The 25,657-nt window shown below is 47.1% G+C and overlaps 1 protein-coding gene across 1 annotated transcript; it reads right to left on the bottom strand.

The window, feature by feature from the left end:
• Positions 1-1,806: 1,806 nt before the first annotated feature.
• On the bottom strand, positions 1,807-25,626 carry SNX5 (sorting nexin 5). The gene is made up of 13 exons (XM_063391236.1): positions 25,472-25,626; positions 18,422-18,526; positions 17,806-17,916; positions 8,829-8,950; positions 8,403-8,526; positions 7,674-7,769; positions 6,697-6,802; positions 6,542-6,617; positions 5,698-5,737; positions 5,505-5,591; positions 3,933-4,092; positions 3,088-3,173; positions 1,807-2,366 (listed from the first exon to the last, which is right to left on the bottom strand). The coding sequence occupies exons 1-13, from the start codon at positions 25,502-25,504 to the stop codon at positions 2,319-2,321; spliced, it is 1,194 nt and encodes a 397-aa protein (XP_063247306.1). The 5' UTR covers positions 25,505-25,626; the 3' UTR covers positions 1,807-2,318.
• Between the last annotated feature and the right edge of the window lie 31 nt (positions 25,627-25,657).

Here is a 25,657-nt window from a genome sequence, read left to right as displayed (position 1 = left end):
ATCAGTAAATATACATTAGACAATCCTTGTTTAGGACATCTATGAGACTCTGCTCTCATCCACCCCAACCAACCTTTCAAATTAAGTCTCAGCAATATTTCTAAAATACTTATTTTCCTATTGATAATAACCTGCCTTATCACACTGATTTACCCAAGCTGATCTTCATTCTGCTAAGGCTTTATTCAAGGCCCTGCTATAATAAAAGTCAGGTCCAGTGATATTACATGCCTTAGAAGAATATTTCTGTCCATATGAGCAGGCTGCCTACATACACAGCTAATTTCTTTTATGTATCAACATCTGTCCAGAAACTGGGGGACGCAGCAGCGTTTTCAGGCTGAGTTGAGATGAAGTCCTGAGGGGAAATGTGGGAGCAGGTAAGCAGTGGCTGTTGCAGCCTGCCACCCACTGGCCTCCAGAGGTGTGAGCTGTGCTGGGGCTTATTTTCCAAGTCACCACGCTGAAGCTGACTGCAATGCACTCTGCTGGCAGCAGCTGACACACTCCAGCTTACTCCAGAGCAACAGAGGCATTGGCAGAGACTGCCTTACAATTTTCTTGTAGTTATTGTAAATTAACAGTAACTACAATAACTGCAACATCAGTATAAAGCCATAATTACAGCGATTTGAAGCGTTTAACATACTTTTAATATGTTCACATTAATATCTTGACTTGGATTAAGTTTGGGACCACTAATGGCCCCAGGACACATGCTGGGAGTTTTCTGACATCTGTCATAGGAAGCATCACTGTCACTTACCAGCTACATAGAGGCCACATATGCACAAACAATGAGCTTATGGCAAACAACCTCAGGTTGAAACTATTCCTGCCAAACAAAGGAAAAGGGAGTTCACACATTCTTCAGCTACTCTGCTGCAGGATGGCTGGTGCAAGCTGCTCAGTTTTCACGGAGTATCAAGAATAAAAAGCAGTAGGTCACAGGAAAGTAAACTGCCACTGAGCTGCCCATTCTCAGAGCTTCTCTGGTTGAAGCTGCTTCAGGCAATCTGCCCAGAGCACAGCCACAGAGCACACTTTGAGCATGATTAGAAGTTGAGTCACATGAAATTAAGCAAGGCTGATACACTCCTCCCACCCAAAAGCTGGGGTGACTTTAGGATGGTCTGATTCACTGACCTACATTCATATATGCCAACTGATTGTAAACTGTCCAATGATGGCCCTGGGGTTTATGGGCTGAGCCACCTAAACTACGACAGTGTGAGCCCAGCTGTTTCAAGAGGTTTGTACCTTACAGGGGAGGTCTGTACCTTACAGGGGAGGTCTGTACCTTACAGGGGAGGTCTGTACCTTACAGGGGAGGTCTGTACCTTACAGGGGAGGTCTGTACCTTACAGGGGAGGTCTGTACCTTACAGGGGAGGTCTGTACCTTACAGGGGAGGTCTGTACCTTACAGGGGAGGTCTGTACCTTACAGGGGAGGTCTGTACCTTACAGGGGAGGTCTGTACCTTACAGAAGACTGTCCAGACCTATGCTTCCAGAAGCCCTGAAGATTTAAATAGCCTCTTGCTGCTAGTAGGAGGTGTAAAATTACTTTACAATGCTGCAGGTGCAGCATAGCGGAAGTAAAACTTGCAGACAGACACTCAAACAGCAATGTGACTTGAAGTCCACACATTTCATTTCAACACCCATTCCAAGAACAATCCTCTTGAGTCAAATATTTCTCTCTAGTGCTCTGAAGAGCTCCAAGTGATGAGTAATTTGTGATAGTTCTCTGTCTGAAGCCTCTTTGTCACTTTACATCCCACACAAATTCTTGCCATACAACAGCTTGTTGTGTCAGACATCTTTATTTGCTGTGTTGCCCAAGTATACAAATAGTGAATGTAGTTATAGAAATTCAAAATATATTGTAGTAGAAATCTGTCTGGGAAGTGGAATGCTAAGATATTCACTTTATAAAATTATTACCCTTAAGTCACTCTCACTTGGCAAGTTTTAAATATATCAGGGCCATGAAGAGACAGATTATGATCCTGCAAAAAAGGAGTTCTCAGTAAACTTTTTTGCTAGATAAAGTCAGTCAGCAACAAATTAATTTCTTACATTTGACTCATTTTGAGTTATCAGCCAACAGGATGTCAGCTACATCCGGACAATGCATACACAATTCAGCTCCCATTTATACCAATAAAGTAAATGTATCACTATCAACATACTTAAGTATTAGTGAAACCATCTCCGTGACAATATTTTATTTAAGCTAATGAAGTCAAGCCAACGAGTTGGCCCTGGCTATTGAGTGCAATTGATGCTTTTGTCACATCTTCAGAGTAAGACTACTCAGTTCTTGAACAAGTCAATACAACTCTGCAGGAGAGACACATTGTTCTGCAAAGGAAGAGAATTAGTTTCAGATGAGGATGACTGATAATTCAAATCCTGCCTTTCACAATGAAGTAGATTCCCAAATAGTGGGTCCATCACAGAATTTTGTAGCCTGTGCCAATGCTAAAGATCTCCTACTGGAAAAAACAAGCATTCAAGCAGTAAAGAACCAAAACCAGACCACACATTCTGCAATCTGCTTCTTTCTGCAGGCCTGCAACCATGACTCCATTTGTGGTAAGGAGAGGGGCAAGGGTCAACAGGGAGGTTTGTGGGCCAAACTGAGCAGTGTTGTTAAGGCCTTTGTGTCACATTCCAGTTCCGCACAGAAGTAGCTGCCTGTGGTAAAGTCCAGTACTCTCAGGAAGAGGGACATTAGACTTTGCTTCTTCAAATGAAGCTGAGGATGCACAGTTACTGTTTTGCTCTCTACACTAAGTTAATAGACTCTTCAAGCCTCCCTAGCAAAGCTTGGCAGAGGCTGCTACAGAGCCATGTCCCCTCCACTGACAAGCCAAGTGACAAGGATTTACAGCCTAATCACAAGCTGCAGGATGTGCTCCTGTCCGAGCACTGGAAGCAGCAGCTGCCTTGAGACACAGTAGAGGCCAAACCCCACAGATAAGGCTACGTGATGGGAAGTCAGATGACCCAGCAAATCCTCCCAGTTACACAACAGTCACTTCTCTCAACCCATGCCTGTTAAATTCCAAAGAGAACAGACCTTTGCATGTTTTATTTCCAGTTCTGCCATTTCAATTAAGTTTTTGCGGAATGCTGCTATTCTCTTCTGTTTGAAGCTCATCAGTTCTGTAGAGAAAGAAAAACAAAGGTAAGAGATATACGCAGTGTGACAAGCTTCTGTAATGCCCCTTATGTTTCAAGGGTTCTGTTGTGCAGCTTAGATTACAGTATTTGATCAAAAAAAGGTTCAACAGTTAGTCGTGCTGTTTTTAGACACAGATGCAGTCATCACATGGTGCACAAACAGCTTAAGACAGAAAAGCTTTGTAGGAAGACAGCTGGAATAAACCAGAAATAAGCCACGCAACCTTTGTGAGAACCCTGAACATTTAAAAGACAGATACACTAAAGGAGCAGCATGTATATTATGAAAGTGTATTTTCTCTGCTTTATATTGTCCAAAAAGATAAAAATATATATGTGTATACATATACACACACACATATACTCTTCCACTAAGAACCAGTGTTTGAAACTCAGTATAATGCACTCAGCAATACTGGGACAGACCAAAAGCCTGTTTGCACAATTCTGACTGAGATAATTACTTACCTTCCACTAGATACATTCGCACGAAGGCTGAGTTCAGTCCAGAAAGCAAATACTAGGGGCTTATAAATAAGGTTGGTGTAGTACTGACATTGCTCTGCTACAGAAAATTATTTTTAAAAATGTTTAGCTGCATTAATTTTACAGCATCTATCTCTACTGCCCTTGGGATGTCCAGACTATTTGTTCAGGAGACTTCAGTAGCTGAAGGTCAGATGGAGACCTCAGCTGCATTAAGCTCTCCTTTATGCATAAGTACAGCAAAGCCTATTTTACCTTGTTTAGCAGATTCTGAAATCTTTTCAAACTTCTGACAGCAATCTTGTTGATGTGCCTCAGCCAGCCTGACGTCCTTGCTCTTTAGTCTGGCTTTGTCTAGAGCTTTGTTTGAGTTCTCATAGTCAACAAGAGCCCTGGTTCGTCTGTACAGAAGATCCTGAATAGACAGAAATAGCACACCAGAGCCTTAGCAGGACTACTTCCCAAACTGAGGTTACAGTCCCCTTAGCAGCAGAAGGTTTCACTTCTTTCAGCACTAGATTCTACTTTTTCCAACAAGCTATTACTGCCTGCTCTTGGCAGCCCTTTACAGTGCCACACTACATTTTCAGGACAGCCAGTTATGCCTTAGTGAAGGAAGTCTAAGGGCTACTATAGGCATTGATTCTTCCCTTAAAGCAGTTTATCCTGCTGTAAGGTGGATCTCTCCACTAAGAATAAAAAGCACTTTCTGAATTTCCTGAGTCTACTTCCAGCAGACATTTAATTTGTTGGAGATCTGACAGTTTGACTGAAGCACTGTACTAACCTAGACAGGAGAAATAGTACAGGTCTCTGAGCCAACCCCTTCCTAGTGTATTGTTATGATTTGGGATGGTGAAATAACGATATGAAATTCCAAGCCTTCATCAGAGGGCATATAGCGAAGGTTTATTAGAAACATTCTTTTTATACAGCACTTCAGTACAATGAATATGATTGGTCATTCAGAGCCTACACCTCTCTGTAAACATCTTTGCCAGTAAACCAGTTAGAAAAACACCACCTGCTAATGTTTTTTCACCTCCCAAGGATTGTTTGGATTCCTCCTTAGGATTTTTCCCGGCCAGAATGAGAGTCACTCACTTGTCTTTCCCACAGACTACAGCTAGTGCCTGAAGCCTAAAGTCTGACCGCTGTCAGCTCCCATACTAGTGCAGCAGTATAGCTGTGATATCTAAATAACAGTACACACCACTGAGGGAGCCTGTAGTGGATGTTCTGGAGTACCTGATATTACAGGTAAGACACTAGATGAAGACGCCCAGTAAGGTGTACCTAGATACCTTTTTGCAGCATCATCATCCCCAGTCAAATCAAGTTTTGATTAGAAAAGAGTTGCCAGCAAGGCTTTTGCAGTCACATCGCTCTACCAAAGCCCTCTTAGAAGTCCAGACTCCAATAGCATTCACAAGTTACCATGTATTTGTCCTAAGGCACTCTAAAAATTCTCAAGTCAATCCCAACTACCAATTAGTCATCACCAATATTATTGGCAAGTCCATGAGTACTCTGGCAGGGGACAGGAAAGAAAATGCTGTAGACTTAAATTCAGTTTGCTCTAACTTACAGAAATTTAAAGTTCTTCCACTTTACATGCCAAAGAAAAATTAGTCCAAGGTCTTCTGTAAGTGGCTGGGCTCCAGCTAGCTAATATATAGCTTCTATATTCTGCTGTGGTTTAAGAGTGTCAGGTTTCTTAGGCAAAACAGAAGTCCATTTTCCTGTCTTCTTAAAGCACAAAGAATACCATGAGTGAATCATGCTGCCCATAACAAAACTAAGCTTCATAAAGAAAACTGTTCTCACCTTAGCAGCTTCTATATTGAGCATGTAGTATCTCAACAGTTCAGAGAGCTTTAAGTCTTCATCAGATGAAACTCTACTCTCTACCTTCTGCAGAAGGGAAAAAACCCAGTTAGTTGGTGTGCAACAGAGAACAGCAACATTCAGAGTCAGATTCTTCTCCCCCCACATCTGGCCCCAGCAAATCTTCTCTTACCCTAAGTTTCTCAAAGAGTTCTGCAACTTTCAACAAGTACCTAGTGAGGGGGAAAAATGCATACGTAAGTTTGAGATACTTCATAGTCTGAAATGCCAGGATCAATTGGCAGGAAACCAGAAAGCTGAAGGCTCAAGTTTACTTCTGAACACAGATCCAAACAAGGCCTCAAAAACCCCCTAGTAGTACAGCTACTAGAGTACAGTACCAGAGCAGTACAGCTGAGCAGCTCAACACCATTTAATATAACAGTGCTGATCTTCAAAGGTCTTGTGGAGAATTTCCCTGCTGCTATCCATGAGGGATGAGTGGATATGTTTATTCAGCTATACACTCTGTTATAACAAGGTCTTGGCAAATTGATAGCAAAGTCAAAAGGTGGAAGAAGTAACCTCAGAAACGTAACTAGGTTCCCCCAGCTCAAAAATCCCCTACTATTCTGGAAGTGCAAAGGTCCAGAAGATAGTACAGACCTAGTGTAAGCTGAGCTAGTGCAGTTATATTTAACAGCACATTAGAACACATACCAATAAATCCTTTCTTCAGGGGTCTCTAGCAGTTTGTGACTTGAAGAGAATCAAGGAGATTTCTGTTCAGAAAAAGTTTGATGACCGAGTAACCTCTAGGCCACAACTGGCAAGTGATCATCTAGTTCAGAGTCAGGTGTAATGGATAACATTAGGTCTGCCAAAGCAGGAGTACCAGAAGAAGGAAAGTTTTGCAAGTCCACTTGCTTGCAATTCAAGAAACTCAAACCACCTATAACTCAATCCTCTGGATTTTACAGAAGAAATTTGGTATTCCCAGACTCAGGATATGTTTATGAACAGTTAGAAATGCTTACTTTTTGATAACTGTAGGCTCTTCTAATGCCAGGCTGTTCAAACAAGCTGAAGTATAAATATAGTCATCTGCAACATCTGCAAGAACAAGACAAGGTTTTCAGGCTGAAATCAGCAAAACTGCATGATCTCTTGAAAGGGCTTTGAAAAGATTCACTTTTATGAGATCTTGTCATCTTATCTGCTTTTGCACATGCATCCTTGATTCTGTTGTAGTAGTTCACAAGAAAAGTCTTCTCTTGCTCAAAAAAATCTTCTACTTCCTGAAAAAGAATATGGCCTGTTAAGTCAGTAACTGCAGAATACAAGCTCTTCCCTATTTTAGGAAGGGCCAAAGAAACAACCATAGCTGGGCCTGAGCTTGAGGGCCACCAATCCCAACAGAAAAACTGTTCAAGACAAGGTGTGAGCCCAGGATTTGACATCCCAAGCCACTTAGCAAACTTCTTCCTCACTGTGCAGTGAAGATGAAGTTGTCACTCAAATACTGATGCAGGTTGTTTGAAGCAGCCAGTAAGTTGGTATGGGACAGCCCCTAGGACTCCCAATTGCTGGAATTTTATTTCCTAGGCCTGCTGGAACACTGTAGCTAAGGACTAAGCAGTTTACAAGCTTGTTTCTCATCCACACCAAACATGATACATATTGTAATGTTTCCTGACACTGTGCATAGGACAGCAAGCTTATTGGGAAGTGCTGCCATGGCAACACAACACAAAAGCTGGAGCAAGACCAGTTACAGGAGTCTTTGGTATTTGATCTTGTCTAGTATAAACAGAAGCCCATAAATCATGTCTGTTCAGCACTCCAAAGTAGACAAAAGCCACAAGCACATTTCCTGAAGGTATAATTCCTTCCTCTCCACCAATATCAGGTACTAAGGTAGGTCTTCTGCATCCAGAAACTTTAATTATACACTGAAATTGAACAGCCTAAGGCTACAATGTCTTATTTCCATAGAAATCAGAATTAATACAGGCTACTCCCCTCAACTGGGAGAGTAGTAACAAGGCAAGTTAATGGCAGTAGTTGAGCCTCACGCATAGCAAGCCTGAAGCAGACAGGAGTAATTTCCCTGGAGCAGGAAGCAAGAAACAATCAAGATTAGGGTAAGAGACAAAGCCACAACCTTACCTTGACTCCAGAGAAGAGGACCTCATCAGCACTCTTTACTACACTTTTTAAAAAGCCACCAAACATCTCTTTAGTGTTTTTCCTTCGAACACTCAGCTGTAATAGAGATGCCAAAGCAGCTTTAAAGTTGTACCAGGGCAGGGGGGAAAAAAATGTGACTGTTTTGACACTTGCAATGTAGTAACATCCTTTACACCTAGCCTATGTCAGAAGTTGATTTCCAAGCCCTCCACAATACACATATAAAAATGCAACATGTAACACATGGCTTGGCTACAAGTCGTTCAACTATTCCCTGCCACGGATTTTTCCAATTCCCATAAACAGCTTGGTTTCTCCTCACATATCTTGAATCAGCATCTATCACTCATAACTAGGTGTGACAAAACACATGCAGAAGTGACTTTAATACACCTCCATTCCTCCATTTTAGGACCATGCAACACAGCACAGGTACCCCTGAGTCAAATATGTTCCCAATATAAACACATGCAAAGGTGGCTTCCTAACCAACTTGACAAGGATTAAGAAACACTGTGAGATTTATAACTGAGAAAGGGCTAAAGGTCAGGCTTTCATCCTTCAGTCATCTCACACAAATACTTGCAATATCTACTTGCTGACGCTGCACATAGATCCACAGAACATTCTGACTGTGCTCAGCAAAAACAACAGCACTGCTAACAGTTTGCCTCACTTGGAAAGGGAAACAAGGAAAAACGGTCTCACGTCCTGGTCATACTCCAGGAAAACATGGAAATTGCGATCTTTGCTGAGCACAAGATGAGAAGCAATCCGCTGCAGGAAGATCTCATGTGATGAGACAGTCTTCTTGAAGACAGCAAGGTATTCACTGCAAGGCAACAACAGACTGAGATCCTCTTTGTACTACCTTCTTCAATATACAAAGAATGGCTTTAAGTTTATCCCATGAAAATGTTCAACTGCAGACTTCTGAAATAAGTGATAGTGAAGCTATTTCAATCTCTTTAGCTAGGAAGTTTTCCAGCTTGAAAAGCTGGGCAACTCCCCAGCTCCAGGATTTTCAAGACACCCTTCAAAACAGTGATACTCAAAATCAGTTATCACCAAATGAGTTGCTCTCCTAGGAGGCTTCTCTAAATGCAGCTTTTGGCAGTGGCTCATTTTACTTACGCTTCCAGCTCTTGCTTCATTTTGGCAAACTCTTCTTTTGTCATGGACACTTCTCCTTCCCCCAGCTTCTGCATCTTCTCTCTGGGACCATCAAAGTCAGGCTTTGAAGGTGCTGGAGGTATCTAGGCAGGGAATTGGTTAGTCGCGGATATTAGCAAATAACGTTTTCCAAGATTACTTATACCCTTCTCTAGAAGAAGGCTCTTTTGCCTGGTCATAGGAAAGTGTGGTAAAGAGTGCATGATCCAGGAATTCTAGAGGCACATTGACATCAAGGTCCCTGGTTTGTGTTATCTGTGTGTGAGCAGATAAGGCCTGGCGCTGCAGAAGATCTCGGAAGTGTAACGGAAAGACAGAAACCTCTCCCTCACCCTCAGAGATGTGTAACTAACCTTGAGAACAATGTAGCCCCTCTAAACCCAGTAGTTTTCCACTAACTTTTAACCTCCCCTCCCCTCTGACGTAGTGAAGACCCCTTAGACTATATAATCTCATGTAAGACCCTAATAAATCGCCATTTGCCGTCCACCACATTGGTGTATGCGTTGTCTGTGGCCCGAGTTGCTTGAAGAGTCAAGCTGCCGTGCTGGCTTTCTGAAACCAGGTCGCCTGCCTTTCCATCGAAAGGCAACATTAGTGGTGCCGAAACCCGGGACAAAAACGCTCGGGAATCGGGGTTTTCACCTGGACAGGAGCAGCGGCCGGGGCGGGACAAAAGGACCCGACCCACGGCGGGGGAGACGTCCCCGGACCAGCGAGGATCATGGAGGCCATCGCGAAGGTCGTGAGTTTGATTCATAAACAGTGGAGAATTAAGTGTAAGCTCAGAGATCTTCAACTTGCTATGGCAAGATTACTAGAGCTTGGGGTGATAGACCGCCCAATAGATATACTCCATTCGGAGGTATGGGATAAGTGCACGATTGCCCTGGCTAAGAATACAAAAGCCTCGGGCAGTGCCAAAAGTCTCAAAGCGTGAGGAAGAGTCGAGCAGGCTTTGAGCAGGGCGTTGGAGGAACAGGAGACCTGGAGCGCCGCACGCGTGTGTTTGCTAACTGCACCCAAATCGGGAGTGGGTGCCACCACGCAAACGGCATTCGAACGCGATTTGTCCGAGGGCGGGGAGCTGCGGGAGTCAGGCGCGCTTCCCCGCTCCCGGAGCCCGAGCCCAAACCCCCCAGGGCCCTTAGAAAATCCCCCGACCCCCCCGCCGAAACCGCCGGGTCTCCCCCCGCCCGCGGAACCTTCCCAAAAAACCGCGAGTCCCTCGCCCGGCTCTTCGCCGCCGGACGGCATTTCAGAGCCCGAGGCGCGGCAACGCGCGCGGTTTTTCTGGGAGGGATTGGCGGGTGAAGCCAGAGACGCTGAAAGCGCGGCACGGGCGGCGCCGCCGCCATACGCGGTTGAAAATGGCGCCGGCGGCCGTGAGGAGGGGCGGGGTCCAGATGCCTTTGGCGGGGAGCCGCGGGTATCCGCTGATACGCATGCGCAGGAGAGAGACGGGGGAGAGGGAGAGGAGCGCACGCTCAGACAGGAGCTGCGGGCTTTGGCTGATGCGTACGCGCGGCAGGAAGGGAGAGGGTGCACGCTCAAAGCGGCGCCGCGGCTCTCCACGGGCGCGTATGCGCGGGAGAGTGGCAGAGGGCACCCGCTCAGCCCAGAACAGCGGGCTTTTGCAAACGCGCGTGCGCGGGAGAACAGCAGAGAGCGCATGCCCCATCGGGAGCGGCGCTCGGCGCTGCTTCCATCAGAGGGAGAGACCTCCCCCCGCGGGAGGCAGGGCAAGCCCAGGGGGCGGGAGCGGCACCACCCCCAGAGGGAGGGCCGGGGCCGGAGCCGCACGGAACGGCACCGCAGCCCGGAAGTGCGCTGGCATTCAGCTTCCGACTCTGAGTCCAGCAGCAGCAGCTCCAGCAGCTCGGGAGAGCTGACGGAAGATGGCTGGGACTCAGAAACGGAAAGGAAAAAGCCGCTACGGTTTAAAGCGAAAACGAATAAAGCTTTAGACCATTTCGGAAGGGGTTCACAATGCGAGCCAGCCCAGCTTACTGACTGGGGAAAGATAAAAATAGCTTGTGCTGAATGGGCACCAGCGGCTGCAGTGAAGGTTTTCCCAGTAAGAGTTACGGGGCCAGAGGGAAATCAGCAAAGAACATATACACCGGTAAACCCCAAAGACATACAAACAATCGTAAAAGCAATCTCAGAAAAAGGGTTGAATTCAGCCATGGTCTCCACTCTGGTGGATGGACTTTTTGGCAACTATGACTTGCTCCCTTTTGATATAAAACAAATAAGCCGCATGATATTTGATGGTGCGGGGATGATTGTCTTCAAACAAGAGTGGAAAGACAACTGTACAAATTTATTAGCTCAGTCTTCTGGAGCTGGGCAGCCACTACATGATTCCAGTCTATCCAGGCTGATGGGAAAACATGACACCATGATAACCCCACAGCAACAAGCCACGAACATGCGGGCTGAGGAGGTCAGAGCCACCACCCAAGCTGCTCGAGAGGCTTTTCGAGCTGCATCCCGAGTGGTGGCCAGGCCCTCTCCATGGTCCACCATAAAACAGGGTGAAAGCGAAAGCTTCACTCAGTTTGTGGATCGCCTTCAGGCAGCGGTGGATTCGTCCACCCTGCCCCCAGAGGCGAGAGGCCCCGTAGTAGCTGATTGCCTGCGGCAACAATGTAACTCAATTACCAAAGACATTCTACGTTCCTTGCCGGCCGGAGCCAGCCTGGCCGACATGGTCAAACATGTAGCAAAAGAAGAGCAGCTGACACCCATCCAAGCAGCTGTCCGCACCCTAACCAGTGCCATGGCATGTTTCAAATGTGGCCAGGCAGGCCACATCGCAGTAAGCTGTCCCCAGCCAGCACAGCCATCCCCGGCAGTGCCCCCGCTCCAAGCCCGTGCGAGAGGGCCCTGCTGGAGCTGTGGGAAGAAAGGGCACCTTGTCAAAGACTGCAAGTCCCGGCCCCAGGGAAACGGGAAAGGGAGGGGGCGTGCGGGCCGCACCCAGCCTCCTCCCGCCGCGAATGCAAGGCGGCCCATCTATGCCAACCCCCAGTGGGGCGGGGAACCATCATACCCCATGCCCCCACAGGGGACAGCCGGTTTTGCACCCCCCACAGCGACACAATGGCAAAGTTTCACAACACCGCCAGCGACACTCTCGTGTCCACCACCACCGCAAGCCGCACCTGGGGCACAGGGCCAGCAGGGGTCATCCCAGAGCGGGAGCCCTGGGTGGCCTTGGCCATGAAAATCGGGAAGGAGCCCCTAGTGATTTGGGGAACATGCTGCCTTTATGGCAGCCGGGATCCCCACATCATAGGGCTTCCGTTTTGGGGGAACACGGGGTCTGACTGTTCGATAATCCCGCAAGCACACTGGCCTCGACATTGGCAATTTAAAGAAGTACCCCCATTGAGAGGAGTGGGAGGGCAGACCCGGGCGTGGAGAAGCACCCAGTTGGTAGCTATAACACTCCACACAGAAAAAGGACCAGAACAAACTGTGGCAATCTACCCCTACATTTTGCAAAATTCACCACCTTTGATAGGAAGGGATGTCTTTGCCATGTTAGGAGTGAGAATTACAAATTTATCCTGAGGGCCACTGCCGTGCACCCACCGCTGCCAATCAAACTGACTTAGAAATCGTCAGACCCTGTATGGGTTGAGCAGTGGCCCTTGTCAAAGCCTCGAATGGCAGCCTTACTGGAACTGGTCGACCGTGAGCTGCAAAAGGGTCACATAGAACCCTCCACTAGCCCCTGGAATACCCCTGTGTTTGTGATCCCCAAAAGGTCTGGAGAAGGCTATCGCCTCGTCCACGACCTCAGGGAAGTGAACAAGACGACCAAATCTATAGGTCCCGTCCAGACCCTGCTGCCCATGAACTCAGCCATCCCTCAAGGGCAGCCATGCGCAGTGCTGGACATCAAAGACTGTTTCTTTTCGATACCTCTACACCCTGAGGACAAGAAACGGTTTGCTTTTTCTGTCGTGTTCCCAAATGGCGAGCGACCTAGCCTCCGTTTCCAATGGTGTATGTTACCCCAAGGCTTTGTAGACAGCCCTACGGTATGCCAGATCACCGTAGACAAAGCACTGATGCCAGTCCGACACTCCTACCCTGCTGCAACCATCATTCAGTACATGGACGACGTCCTCATCGCTGCACCATCAGCCAGCCAAGTAGATCATTTAGTGTCCACAATCACGGAAACTCTCCAGGCCAACGGTTTTGAGATCGCGAGCGCAAAGATCAAAAGAGGACCCTGCGTGACCTTCCTGGGAGTGGGAATCACAAATTCCTACGTGACCCCTCCCAAGGTAAAGGTCTGCCAAGACATCAAGACGCTCCATGACATGCAGCGACTTGTAGGATCTCTGCAGTGGCTTCGCAACATCATCCTAATCCCTCCCGAGGTCATGGACCCTTTATATGATCTTCTGAAAGGAAAGCACCCCTGGGAACCCAAGGAGCTGACGCCACAAGCAGCGAGCTCCCTCGACTTCATCGAACATCAGATGTCTACTGGCACACTGGCCAAGTAGAACCCAGGTGTGTCCCTTGATCTGTACGTCCACTTTACACAGAAGGGAGGAGTGGGAGCACTGGCCCAAGGACCTTCTGAGAAAGCTCAGCCGATCCAGTGGGTGGTCCTCGGAAGACCAGCTCGTGCATTTTCCCCAGGAGTCGAATGCGTCGCCAACATCATCATGAAAGGCAAGAAACTTGCCCTGAAACACCTGGGAATCGAGCCAACAAAAATCCACCTTCCCTTCCGCAAGCAGCTGACCACAGAGTCGACCGCAGCGTCAGAACACCTGGCCCTTGCCCTCACTGGCTTCGGAGGAGAAATCTGCTACGCCTCCAGACCACCTTGGACTCAGCTACTGACCATTGTCGACATAGACCTGCCACCAAAGGTCATGGACCGTCCACTGCCAGGACCGACGGTCTTCACAGACGCCTCCTCTGCGACTTCCACCGCAGCGGCAGTGTGGCAGACAGGAGAACAGTGGCATTGTGTCAAAGCATGCGACCCCACACTGTCAGTGCAACAACTGGAAGCAACAGCTGTGGTCTTGGCGTGTAGACTCTTCCAAGATGAGCACCTCAACATCGTAACAGACTCCATATTCGTGGCAAGGCTCTGCCTAGCCATGTCAGGACCAGGTGTGTCAACATCTACAGCAGCCTCAATGCTGGAAGAAGCGCTCTCCTCGCGACAGGGCACCGTGTCTGTCATTCATGTCAACAGCCACAACCCAGTCAAGGGCTTCTTCCAGACCGGCAACGACAAAGCAGACGCTGCAGCAAAGGGAGTGTGGACACTGCAGGAAGCTCGTCAACTGCATGAGTCGCTCCACATCAGAGCCAAAGCACTGGCAAAAAGATGCAAGATCTCGACAGCAGACGCGAAACATGTAGTGGCCACCTGCCCTCATTGCCAAAAGTCACCCCTGTGGACCAGTGGGGTCAACCCAAGAGGTCTCAAGGCCTCAGAAATTTGGCAATCAGACTTTACCTTATGTCAACTGCTGAAGCCTCGAGCATGGCTGGCAGTGACAGTGGACACTTACAGCGGAGTGATTGTAGCCACACAGCACCCCAAAACCAACTCTAAAGCCACAATTCAGCACTGGCTAACAGCTATGGCATGGCTTGGTATCCCCAAGCAAATAAAAACTGACAATGGCTCAAATTTCACCTCCAACCCAGTGCAAGATTTCGCCTCAAAGTGGGGCATCACTTTAGTGCAGGGCATTCCATACAATTCTACAGGTCAGGCCATAGTGGAGAGAGCCAACCAAACCCTCAAAGCCAGAATAGAGGTGCTGGCGAAGTCAGAGGGTTTCGCCAATGTCATTCCCCCAAGGGACCAGGCACAGCTGCTGGCAACTGCCTTGCTAGCACTGAATCAGTTCCCCAGGGGAGATGAAACAAACAGTCCTGCACAAAAGCATTGGGCCACTCGAGCACTAGAGGAGGGCCCACAGGTTGTAATTAAAAATGAGCTGAGTGAATGGGAGCAGGGCTAGAAGTTGGTACTCACGGAAAGAGGGTACGCAGCTGTCAAAAGAGAGGGCAGAATCAAGTAGTGTCCACTTAAGTCAATCAAGCCTGATCTTCAGAATGAAACTAATGAAAACTGTGAGTTTCTATTTACAAGACATGCTCGTGAGACGCCCCCGTAACGCGTACGCCCCTGTTCCAGAGAGAAGTGACGAACCACCGAACCGCCCGATAGCACCCAAGAGTCCCACACCAGTGAGACTCAGACAACAACGGTGTTTTTGTGTGATTTTGCTATTAGGGCTTGTCACCAGAGGGCAAGCCAGCTCAGACTATTACCCACATCAACCTTTCAGATGGGTCCTACAACATCTTTCAGCTAATGCGGTGCTCAAAGAAACCACCACAGTGGGTATCCCATCCATAGTGTTTAGGCTGAAAGACATATTCCCTTCACAAGCAAGATTCCCCAAATTCGGTGACTTATCATTGTGGCAAACCTATTGGTGTCCCGCCTCCAACCCAGGAAAAAGTTATTGCATGGACCCAAGTTATGGGTACTGTGGACGTTGGGGGTGTGAGACCATTGTGACAAGCGATAGATGGCAACCACAACAAGCAGATAAGTTCCTGCAAGTCACGTATGCACCACGTGGCTGTCGCGAGCCAAAATTTGCATCCGACAAAACAATATACACGCCCCGAGACGGGAGGAGACACACCTGTCAAAACTACAACATGACAATTTTACAACCGACCCACGCGAGTTAGGCCACGGGGAGAGTGTGGACAGTGGTTGCCCGCGTCTTTGGTCGCGACGTTTGGGTGAACCTAATGATACTCAGACTTCTGCCACCCAAATCTCAATCAATTGGACCTAATCAAATTCTTACAGTAAACAGACCCAAGATGGAGACGACAGCTAGTCCCAAAACCACTTCTACCACCCGTATCCCGTCCAACTCAGTAGTCCCCTACCAAAAACGCAAACCAGCTCCTTATAATCCATTCCTTAAAGTATTGAATGCCACCTTTCTGTCGCTAAATCAATCAGTCCCAAACCTCACAAATTCGTGCTGGTTATGTTACGATGCACAACCCCCTTTCTATGAAGGTATTGCCCTTGATGTTCCCTTTAGCTACTCAACGGCTGTCAATCCACCCCAATGCAGGTGGGACACTCCCCGCAGAGGAATCACCTTGAGTCAAGTCATAGGTCAGGGCAAATGCTTTAGCAGTGCGGCCTTGGCAAAAGAGAAAGGCAACGTCTGCACAGAAGTTGCAAAGCCCGACAAAAAGATCAATAAGTGGGTGATCCCATCCGCATCTGGGATGTGGGTTTGCCAACAGTCTGGGGTGAGTCCCTGTGTGTTCCTTGACAAATTTGATGACTCTGCTGATTTTTGTGTCCAAGTTCTGATTGTTCCTAGGGTCCTGTACCACTCAGAGGAGGAGATGTACCACCTTTATGAGGAACCTGGCCGGCTCCACAAAAGAGGGATAATAACAGGTGTAACTATTGCAGCGCTGCTCAGTTTGGGAGCAGCCGGCACAGCCACAGGTGTCTCAGCTCTAGTGACTCAACAACGAGGACTTTCCCAGCTGCAAATGACCATTGATGAAGACTTACAGAAGATCGAGAAATCCATCTCCTTCCTAGAGAAATCAGTCTCCTCACTTTCAGAAGTTGTCTTGCAGAACAGACGAGGGCTAGACCTACTGTTCATGCAACAAGGAGGCCTGTGCGCTGCCTTGAAAGAAGAATGCTGTTTTTATGCTGACCATACAGGAGTCGTTAGAGACTCCATGGCAGAACTCCGAGATAGACTGGCCCAGAGAAAGAAAGATAAGGAAGCCCAACAGGGTTGGTTCGAGTCCTGGTTCAACCAATCGCCATGGCTCACCACTCTAATTTCCACCTTGATGGGCCCACTGGCAATTCTGCTTTTAGCCCTTACCTTTGGACCATGCTTGCTGAAGAAGCTAGTTTCATTTGTCCAAACACGCCTAGAACGGGCCAACATTCTATTCGTAGAACAACAATTATTGCTGTGAATGAAACTGTGAACATTGCCAGTCGCGAGATTTGTCTGATCTACCTCGCAAATATTTACTCAAGTTTTTCAAACCTCTTTTTCTTTTATTAAGTTACTACTTTGTACCTCATTATAATACCTATATTTTAACTACCTCATTTATTTGTGAGAGGAGGGGGGGAGATGTGTGTGAGCAGATAAGATAAGGCCTGGCGCTGCAGAAGATCTCGGAAGTGTAACGGAAAGACAGAAACCTCCCCCTCACCCTCAGAGATGTGTAACTAACCTTGAGAACAATGTAGCCCCTCTAAACCCAGTAGTTTTCCACTAACTTTTAACCTCCCCTCCCCTCTGACGTAGTGAAGACCCCTTAGACTATATAATCTCATGTAAGACCCTAATAAATCGCCATTTGCCGTCCACCACATTGGTGTATGCGTTGTCTGTGGCCCGAGTTGCTTGAAGAGTCAAGCTGCCGTGCTGGCTTTCTGAAACCAGGTCGCCTGCCTTTCCATCGAAAGGCAACAGTTATCCCTGCTTTAGGTGGGAAACCAACACAGAGAAACAGCTTCTGTAATCCACCCACTGCCAGCCATCTCCTAAAGAATCATGATAGGAAGGAAAGCCCACATTTAATAGATTATTTCAGTGTGCCATCTTCAGGCAGATATTCATACCACCACAGAGTCAAGGACTTTCACAGCATCTTTTGCTGCTCCAAGCTATATGGAAAGTTAACACAAATGCCATCCCACTCACGTTGTTTAGGAATTAAGGCAACATGGAAGCACCCAAGTCACAAGACATCAGTAACACTGGTAAAACATACTTCATGCCCTTACTAGTAGACACTTTAGATTGCTACAGTTTTTCACTTAGAATCACATGCTTCAGGAAATACTTACAATGAGTCCTGCATACTCTTCAGTTTCAGTCAGTGTATCATGTAACCACACAAAGTCTTCGTGCTGCCTTGTAACTGAAAATTCAGGGCTTTGAAAGGCTGGCAGTGTAGTCTGGAAGAGAATATATAGAAGCCCTACTGTTTTGTAAATCAGTGCTTTTAGAAACAGTTCTGTCCCTTTGCAAAGGAAGCTATTCTGCTTTCTAAGAGCCTTGCCCACTCCCTTTTAGCTGAGCTGGCACTTATTCAACAGCACCACTAAGGAGACTGTTAGAAAAAAATTACTGTTGTAGAACAGCATTAATGCAGTTTGTTTTGTGACATTTCTCAGTAGCTCACTTCCAACTCCCCAGCCTTCTGGTGTCTAGCTAGGATTCCTTAGCAAAGCCAACCTAACCATCACCTACTTGTCTCTGTTCAGAGAGTTCAAATCCTAGGAAATCTGAAGTTTCTGCATATAAATATATACACAGGCCAATATATATATTCTCAGGCCACCTTTAAGTGGAAAATCTCCATCTAATTAGAATTTCTTCATTGCCAAGCCCATCTTTGCAGGTGTGTGTACTGCAAATACATCAATTACTTGCACAGCCTCTTTCTGCCCACAGCCTTACCTTAGTGTGTACAGTGAACTTCACTCTGTCCTTTTCACTTAGGGCATCAGGAATATCAATTTGAAGAGAAGGATCAACATTCAGGTCTACAGACACAGACCTCAGCTGCAAGAGAGTTCACAGAATAATCATTGATCAAGCATCAAGTAGGTTTAGTGAAGCTGACTGATCATCAGCCATGAACAAGAACCACGCTGCACTACACTCCTGCCTTCAGGTATACATGTATGACCAGAATTCCTTTCCCAGTGCTTCAAAGAGCATTAAACTGAGCCAGCATCTTCCTCTGGAGTTTATTTCTTCATTTATTCCAACAGCCTAGGCCCAGAACATAATTTCAAGCATACTGAAACTTTTAAAGAGCAGTGGAATAACTTTCTCAGTAGAAGATTCTCCAGCTTACACATGAAGACTGTCTTCTAAGAGGCCCTCCCTTGCTGCACCCTAACAAATCATTGCTATTTTCTGCATAAGGGAGAAACCACCAGAGATTAAGGTCACAACACAGGAAGTTTGCTGAAGAGCGACTGTCAGAGCCAGGAGGAATGCTGAGGTTATCCTTTGGAGATAATTCTGAAGGTCTTCTCAGAAAAGCAGGCTAGAGAACTGCACTAGGACTGCTATCTCAACCACTCTGTAGCACAAGCCACACCAGCCAGGAGTCTGTTCCTACCACTACTGTGTACACTAAGTTTCAGCACCCAAGCCTACAGGGAAATGGTGCCTGGATCTGAGCAATCCTACCATACCACACATGGCTAAATGCTGCCTCAAGCACCTGTAAAGCTGCGTAAGAACTGTTGATAGGCTGCCTGTTAGAAGGTGACACTTTGCTTCCAGAAGGCTCTGGAAGCTGCCTCTCCCTAGGCTGGCCATCTGCAGCCCAGAGCTGGTATGTGACAAGTCTCTTTGGCTGCCTGCAGAAGACACAGCTGCCAGGACAAGGAGCATTTGCCCCTGCTACTCCTCTCCCCTATGATCAGACCACCGTGTATCAGTGAGGGATACCCTAGCCACTCCAAAAACACTTTTACCTGCTGCATCCTCACTGCTAGCTAGAATTAAAAGGAGATGGGTGATAGATAAAACTTTTTTAAGCCTTACAACTATGGAATGACATTGCATGCAGCACATTAAGCTTCCCAGAAGATGAAAAGGACAGAAGACCTTTAGCCCACCCTGGGCATTGCTTGGCGGAAAGCACACTTAGAGAGCATAGTTCCTAGCAGTCCCAGGCACTGTTCACATCCCACAGGACATGGTGAGACCCCAAATTCTACAGGGACTCCAATAGTAATCACTTTCCTCCAGTCACCACTTAGGACATATTATATTCCCATACAGGCAGGCAATTCTGGTTTTTGCTAAGAAGGCACAGGCCAAACAGAGGTGCACAGTTCAGAGGGCACTGACACAGGTTTTGGCAGAAGCTGCCCCACTCAGGCACTGCAGGAAGGACAAGTAGGAGGCCACCAGTTAGGCAATAGTTTCACTGCGAGCACAGCTCACTGTCTTGCTGCAAAATGAAAGGCAAGCTGGTTGGTGTTTACCACTTCCTAGTCAGATAACACCATCAGCAAAGCAGCAAGATGCAGACCCCAGTGTTTTATGTCCTGCTTACTTCTATTTGCTGTTCAAACAGGATCAGCAATGCTAACAATACAAACTGCTGAGTCTGAAAAGTATGATAAACCAAAGGAAACCATTTCCTCTCAGCTAAACTAAGGAAAGGATTACACAAATCAGACAGTCCTGAATTTCTGAACGTTCTTACTAAGTCACGTGGAGAAAGTAACCCATGATTAGATGCTGTCTAGGCTCCTCCATGCCTACACAGGAGACAAACAAGCATGAACATTAGGTGGTCCTGCTCAGTCAGATTAAAGCAGCTAACATGTCACAAGCATGTGTCTCCTGGCATCCTGCACAAACTGCAAATAGGACCTGGAGATATATGAAACCAAGGATTGTAAGACCCCTTGGTCTAGTCCTGTGAAGGTCACAGTGGGCTCCTAACTCCAGGCCAGAGACTTTTAGGATTACAGAATCATGGCTCAGACTACAAAGGGAAAATTCACGCTGTCTGACTTCAGGAGGAGGGAGCGCTTTGTTTCCCAACAAAAAGTGCTGGAGTAGCATTTGTCCCCTGAATGGGGGGAAACAGGAAGCCCCAATCCTGTCAGCACAGCTCTATAGTGCACTGACTCAGTAAGCACCCATGGCAGATGTTTCACACTAACCCCTGACCCACACAAGCACCTGCTCTGCAGCACCAACAGCTCTGCACACATGACTTTTCATACCACCATCTCTCCTACCCCCATCTTACAAGCAGGAATGGGGACCAACCTCCTCATTGTCACATGAAGGCTGTGCAGAGCAAAGGCTTGTCCTAGGCTTGTCCTTTTACCATAGCAGGCATCCAACCCATTTCCCAGGTCACCACTCTATCTTAACTCTCTGGCAGCTCCTTCATATCCAGAGGCATTTCTCAGCTAGGGCATCACTGCTTCCTCTCCAGACTCCAAGCAGTGGGGCAAGAGAATGGAAGGTTCCGCATCCAGTTATCAGAAACCAGTCTGTCATTCCATACCCTCAAGGTATATAATCCAAGCTTAGCAGCTGTGAAGGGATTATTCCTCACTTGTAGCAGATGCCCAAATAGATACAGAGGACACACAAAATGGAAGCAGCTGCATTGGGCTGCAAACTGAAACACTCACCCAAAGCCAGCATAGTACTCTCACTTTCAACTCTCATTTCTCTTTCCCAGAAGCAGCTACTGGTTTGCAATGACTCCAGAAACTGTTACAGCTTCTCTGACACCTCCCACTTCTAGACTCAAGACTCATCAGAGACTTGTTTCAGGATTCCTGGGATTTCTTGAGGATTCAAGCAAAACTACTCCCTGTTCGGTACAGATACTTCCGACCTGTCCAACAGGTAAATCAGAACAAAGCACAGTCCTTCACAATAACATAGATATCATACTGGTTAACATGTCTAGGTTTCAGGACCAGAAGACTAAAAATAGATATAGTACTAATTAGGACACCATTATAAACACCTGATCTAGAAGCCCTAGAAACAGCAGAGATCATTACTGCCCAATTCAGGTAGAATTTTAGAACATTTGCTTTTTTTCTATTTGTTAGAGATGATAGAGAGGGAAAAAAAGAAGTTGAATCACTTAAATACTAGGCAGTGACCTCCATCAGCTTCCCAGACTTCTGTCTGACAGCTATTACATTTCTGATCAGGGCTCACCCAAATGCAAACACATCTTGATGTTTGCAGACACCCAGTGGGAGGAAATGCCCTCAGCCACTGAAGTCTCCTAGCTATGATGAGAGGCCTGAGCTGTTGCTTTTACAGTTCCACTCTTTGCAGTTTTAGCATCAGCTCTGGGTGACTCGGTGTCACTTCTGCATTCTAACAAAAGGATCTGCCAGTGGAAGCAACTGCGTACAACTTCTGAGTGCTAGTGAAATATACATTTGTTCTCAAAGACAGATTAATCCAGGGGTTTTCCACAGAGCCAGGCTCTTGGAAGAAGCAAGGAGCCCTTCCACAAGGGCTCACAAGTCAAAGTTTTCTGCTTATTGTCAGATAACTTAGAAACCTTCTCCCCTTACTGATCACCTCCCTGCTGTCATTCAAGCAACAGCCCACAAAGAAGACTTCTGTAGTAATTACATCTGACGCTACCTAAAATCCATTACTTTTTACAGAGCAGGCTTTCTAATTAAAGCTGTTTAGGTGCTCTCCAGAGAGCAGTAAAATACCACAATATTTTCTGGCAGTTTATACAGAGCCCTCAGTTCCAGAGGGCCTTGTTTTGACACCCAGGAGTTAACCACCAGAGGATCTGGCCAGCAGATATCAGCAGCATTAGCATGCTGGAACTACATTTTAGTCATACTCAGCACAAGCAGCTTAAGTTTCCTTTTAATCAGGATACTAAAAGTACATCTGAAAGTGCACTGCAGGCATGCAGCACTACAGAGCACATGTGAAGTTTGGATTTTGCAGTCTTTGTGTCAGGCTTGCTGTCACCACTCTGACACTGAGCCGAGCAGTTCTTAAGTGGTCTGGTTACACACAACCAGTAAAATTGAACCAGTGCCTACTTATGCTATGGAAAATGCTTCCCCAAATTTGTGACTTCAAATTGGAGAATTCCAGTGATGCAAAGGTTTAATTATTTTGCTTAAAACACCAATGAAGAGGGAATAGCTCAATGTAGTCACACTGAATTGGTATTCCTCAGCAAGTGCAGTGCTTGCCAAGGAAGCAGAAGGTCCAGAGCACCTGTTGCCTCTGGCTGTGCAATAAATTGGCCCTCTCCTGCCCGAGGGATCTCTGCATCACTCTCTTCAGAAATGTGCAGGTCACACGCCTCCTGAGAGAGGGAAGGACTCTACAAACATTCAAGGATGCCACATTCCAAGCAAAAGCCTCGCTGGCTTACTCTGTCCCACCAGCAGAAAGCAGGACACCTCCACCAAGCCACAGCTTCCTCAGTTAGAGGGGTCAAGCACAGCTTTGCCCATGCAGGGCAAGCCCCCCATGTGCCTGCAGAGCACAGCCTGGGGCTGAGCACTCCTGGCCCAACTCAAATGGAAATTATGCAACAGCAGCAAACCCTAAGCCACAGTAAGCATCCCCAAGAATCCTTTGCTGACCTCCTACAGTGAGGCCAGAGCTGGTGGCAGGAAGTCTCAGGAATACGGCAGCCTCACCATGCTGGCTTCACCTTCTGCTAGCCCAAACCGCTGGGCCAGCTTTGTGGAAGCTGCGTGTCCTTGAGAGTGCATTATCCCTATTCAGGAGCTGTCACCTTGCTCTAGCTCACCTCCCTGCTTGATTTCAGGCTCAGCAGCATGCAGAAGCAGGTTTTTTGTTAAGCACAGGCGAGATCCAGTATGGTCTCATTCCTTCCAGAATGTGCAGCAGAATTTGTCCAGCAGAGTCACCATTTGTGAGTGATATCAGCAAGTCCCAGGCCGTGAGACAACATTTTGTCTTCCACTGATTGGTTTGAGAAAGAGGGGCTACAATACATGCCCTCAGTATTTTGATATAGAACATTTTAACTGCAGCCTGAAGCCTGAAAATACCATGAAGCCACTGACATTGAGAAATACCAAGGTATTTATTCAACCTTAGCTTGGAAGTTCCACCACTCACTTCAAATTCTGAAGTGCCTTTTCTTCCCCCATGACAGATTACATCTTATTTTTCACTGCACTTCCAATCAGCCTTATCCTACCCTCCCTTCCTCTTCCTACATATCCTGATCCTCTCCTGCTTTGCCACCTCAGGGTCAGTTTTTAGTTTATACTTAACAGTGGCTCCTATTTAAGTTAATACCTAATGGAGTTTCCTTTACAAGCATAAGTTTTATCTACTAGACACACACCATTTCCATGTTGCTATTTTTTTGCCTAAACAGGAACAGACAAGACAGGAGCATTTCTATCTTCCCCTGTGCTGCTGGAATCCCAAAACAGCCCTACAACCTAAAACAAGCTAATTGTTGTCCACTGAGCATCAGAGTTTAAAGCTACTCCAGCCCTCAACACGAGAACATTTTTCCCTCTCCCCAATATTCCTGTCTGAGTTAGAAGGGCATATAAACACTCAAAAGTCACCAATTGCTGCAAGAGAGTTGATATTTGACCTTCCCCTCCAGTATTCTCCAAGGGCAGACAATTTAATACAAAGAGTTTCACATGCACCAGAAAAGAGTTAAAGGACTGGCCAGCTCATAGCTCAAAGCAAGCTACTAGAAAACACTTCTTCTACAAACTTTTGCCTGTCTTACTGACTCCGAATTGTTTCAAAACAAGATTCATATGGAAAAGAAGCAGAGAAAAGGAAATTATCCAGAAGTCAATAAAGGCTGGTGTATTTCTAGCCCTCAAGTTAGTTAATATATGTGCTCCAAAAAGCTGGGGGAAAACGCAGACTGAAGAGACTTTCAGCACACCTATCAGCTTAAAGCAAAGTCATCTTCCTGCCAGTGAAGCTTAGTCACAATGCAAAACCACATGCAGATGTGACAATATGAAAGGCAAATAGGCAACTTGGTGACTCTTAGAGGGCTGCCTTACCTTGTTTTCAAGGTGTGTTGAGGATAGTTATTAAACCAGGGAGTTTAGGTAGGTTAACCCAAGCAGCTCATCCAGTAGAAGAGATAATTCCAATCACTGTCTACACTACATCAACACTAATTCACAAAGTTCCTGTTTTGCATTTCACTTGCATTTCGTCTGAGAAGGTGAGTCTTAACATTAGGAAACACCCCGTGCTGCTTTAAAGGGAAGACATGAAGTTCCTTGGCACTTACAGCTTCAACGATTCTCCAGAGAAAGGAAAACCAAGCCAGCTGCTGGTGTGACAACCACGGGAAAGGGGCACCGCAGCTGACAGTCTAATTAACTAAGAGCACACAGCCAGGGAGGCCGGTCACAGTCACAGCAGGCAGCTAACCCACTGGGGAAGAGCAAGTTTAACCCCTTCAGCACAATCGCCTACAGCACTTCGCCCGCAGTGCCCAGGGACAGGTCCTGGCGAACAGGTGCTGCTCCTGCCTCACCTGCCAGGCCCAGCTCCCACAGCTCCAGGGCCCAGGTTATCACCCGGCTCCCGCCTCGGCACAGAGTGCAGCCCGCACTGCCTCACGGCAGCTGCACAGCCCTGCCCTCCTCCTCCTTCCCACTCCCGCATTACTCGTCCACACTCCCTTATCTTATCTCCCCTCAGGAGCTGCTCCCCACACTCACCCGGCCACTCTGACCCCCTGCCCTCAAGGGACCTGGGTGCGCCAAAGGCACGAGAACCAAGGCGACTCACATTTTTTTTTTAAATAAAAATACTAAACAGAGGAAAAAAAGAAAAAAAACCAAAAAACAAACAAACGACAAAAAAACCCCCTGCCACTGTCCCAGTGCCGCCGGGGGCAGAGGGAGCTCCCTCTCACGCCGGGGGCCAGCTCGGCTGCGCCCTCACCGCCCACCCCAGCCGGACCCAGATTGCCGTCCTCACCTTGTCCTGCGCGTCCTCACAGAGCAGAGCCATACCTCCGGACGCAGGCAACCACCCCGCACCTTTCTCTTTATCCTCCTCCCCGCCACCTCCTCCTCATATAACCCGGGCGGAGCCGCAGCCGCCACACCCCCTGAGGGGGCACTCGCCATCTTTGGTAATGGCAGTGCGCTGCTTGCCTTCATC

Source organism: Prinia subflava, chromosome 2, assembly GCF_021018805.1.
Source record: "Prinia subflava isolate CZ2003 ecotype Zambia chromosome 2, Cam_Psub_1.2, whole genome shotgun sequence".
Classification (NCBI taxonomy): Eukaryota; Metazoa; Chordata; class Aves; order Passeriformes; family Cisticolidae; genus Prinia; species Prinia subflava.
This window is presented reverse-complemented; position numbering and strand designations above follow the sequence as displayed.

Excerpts from the sequence above, each read along its gene's own strand:
- SNX5 (XM_063391236.1), bottom strand. The coding sequence starts at position 25,504 with ATGGCTCTGCTCTGTGAGGACGCGCAGGACAAG. Across the intron at positions 6,618-6,696 it reads GATGACAAGATCTCATAAAA|ATGTTGCAGATGACTATATT; the intron begins GTGAATCTTTTC and ends TTGTTCTTGCAG. Across the intron at positions 5,592-5,697 it reads AACTCTTTGAGAAACTTAGG|AAGGTAGAGAGTAGAGTTTC; the intron begins GTAAGAGAAGAT and ends TCCCTTCTGCAG.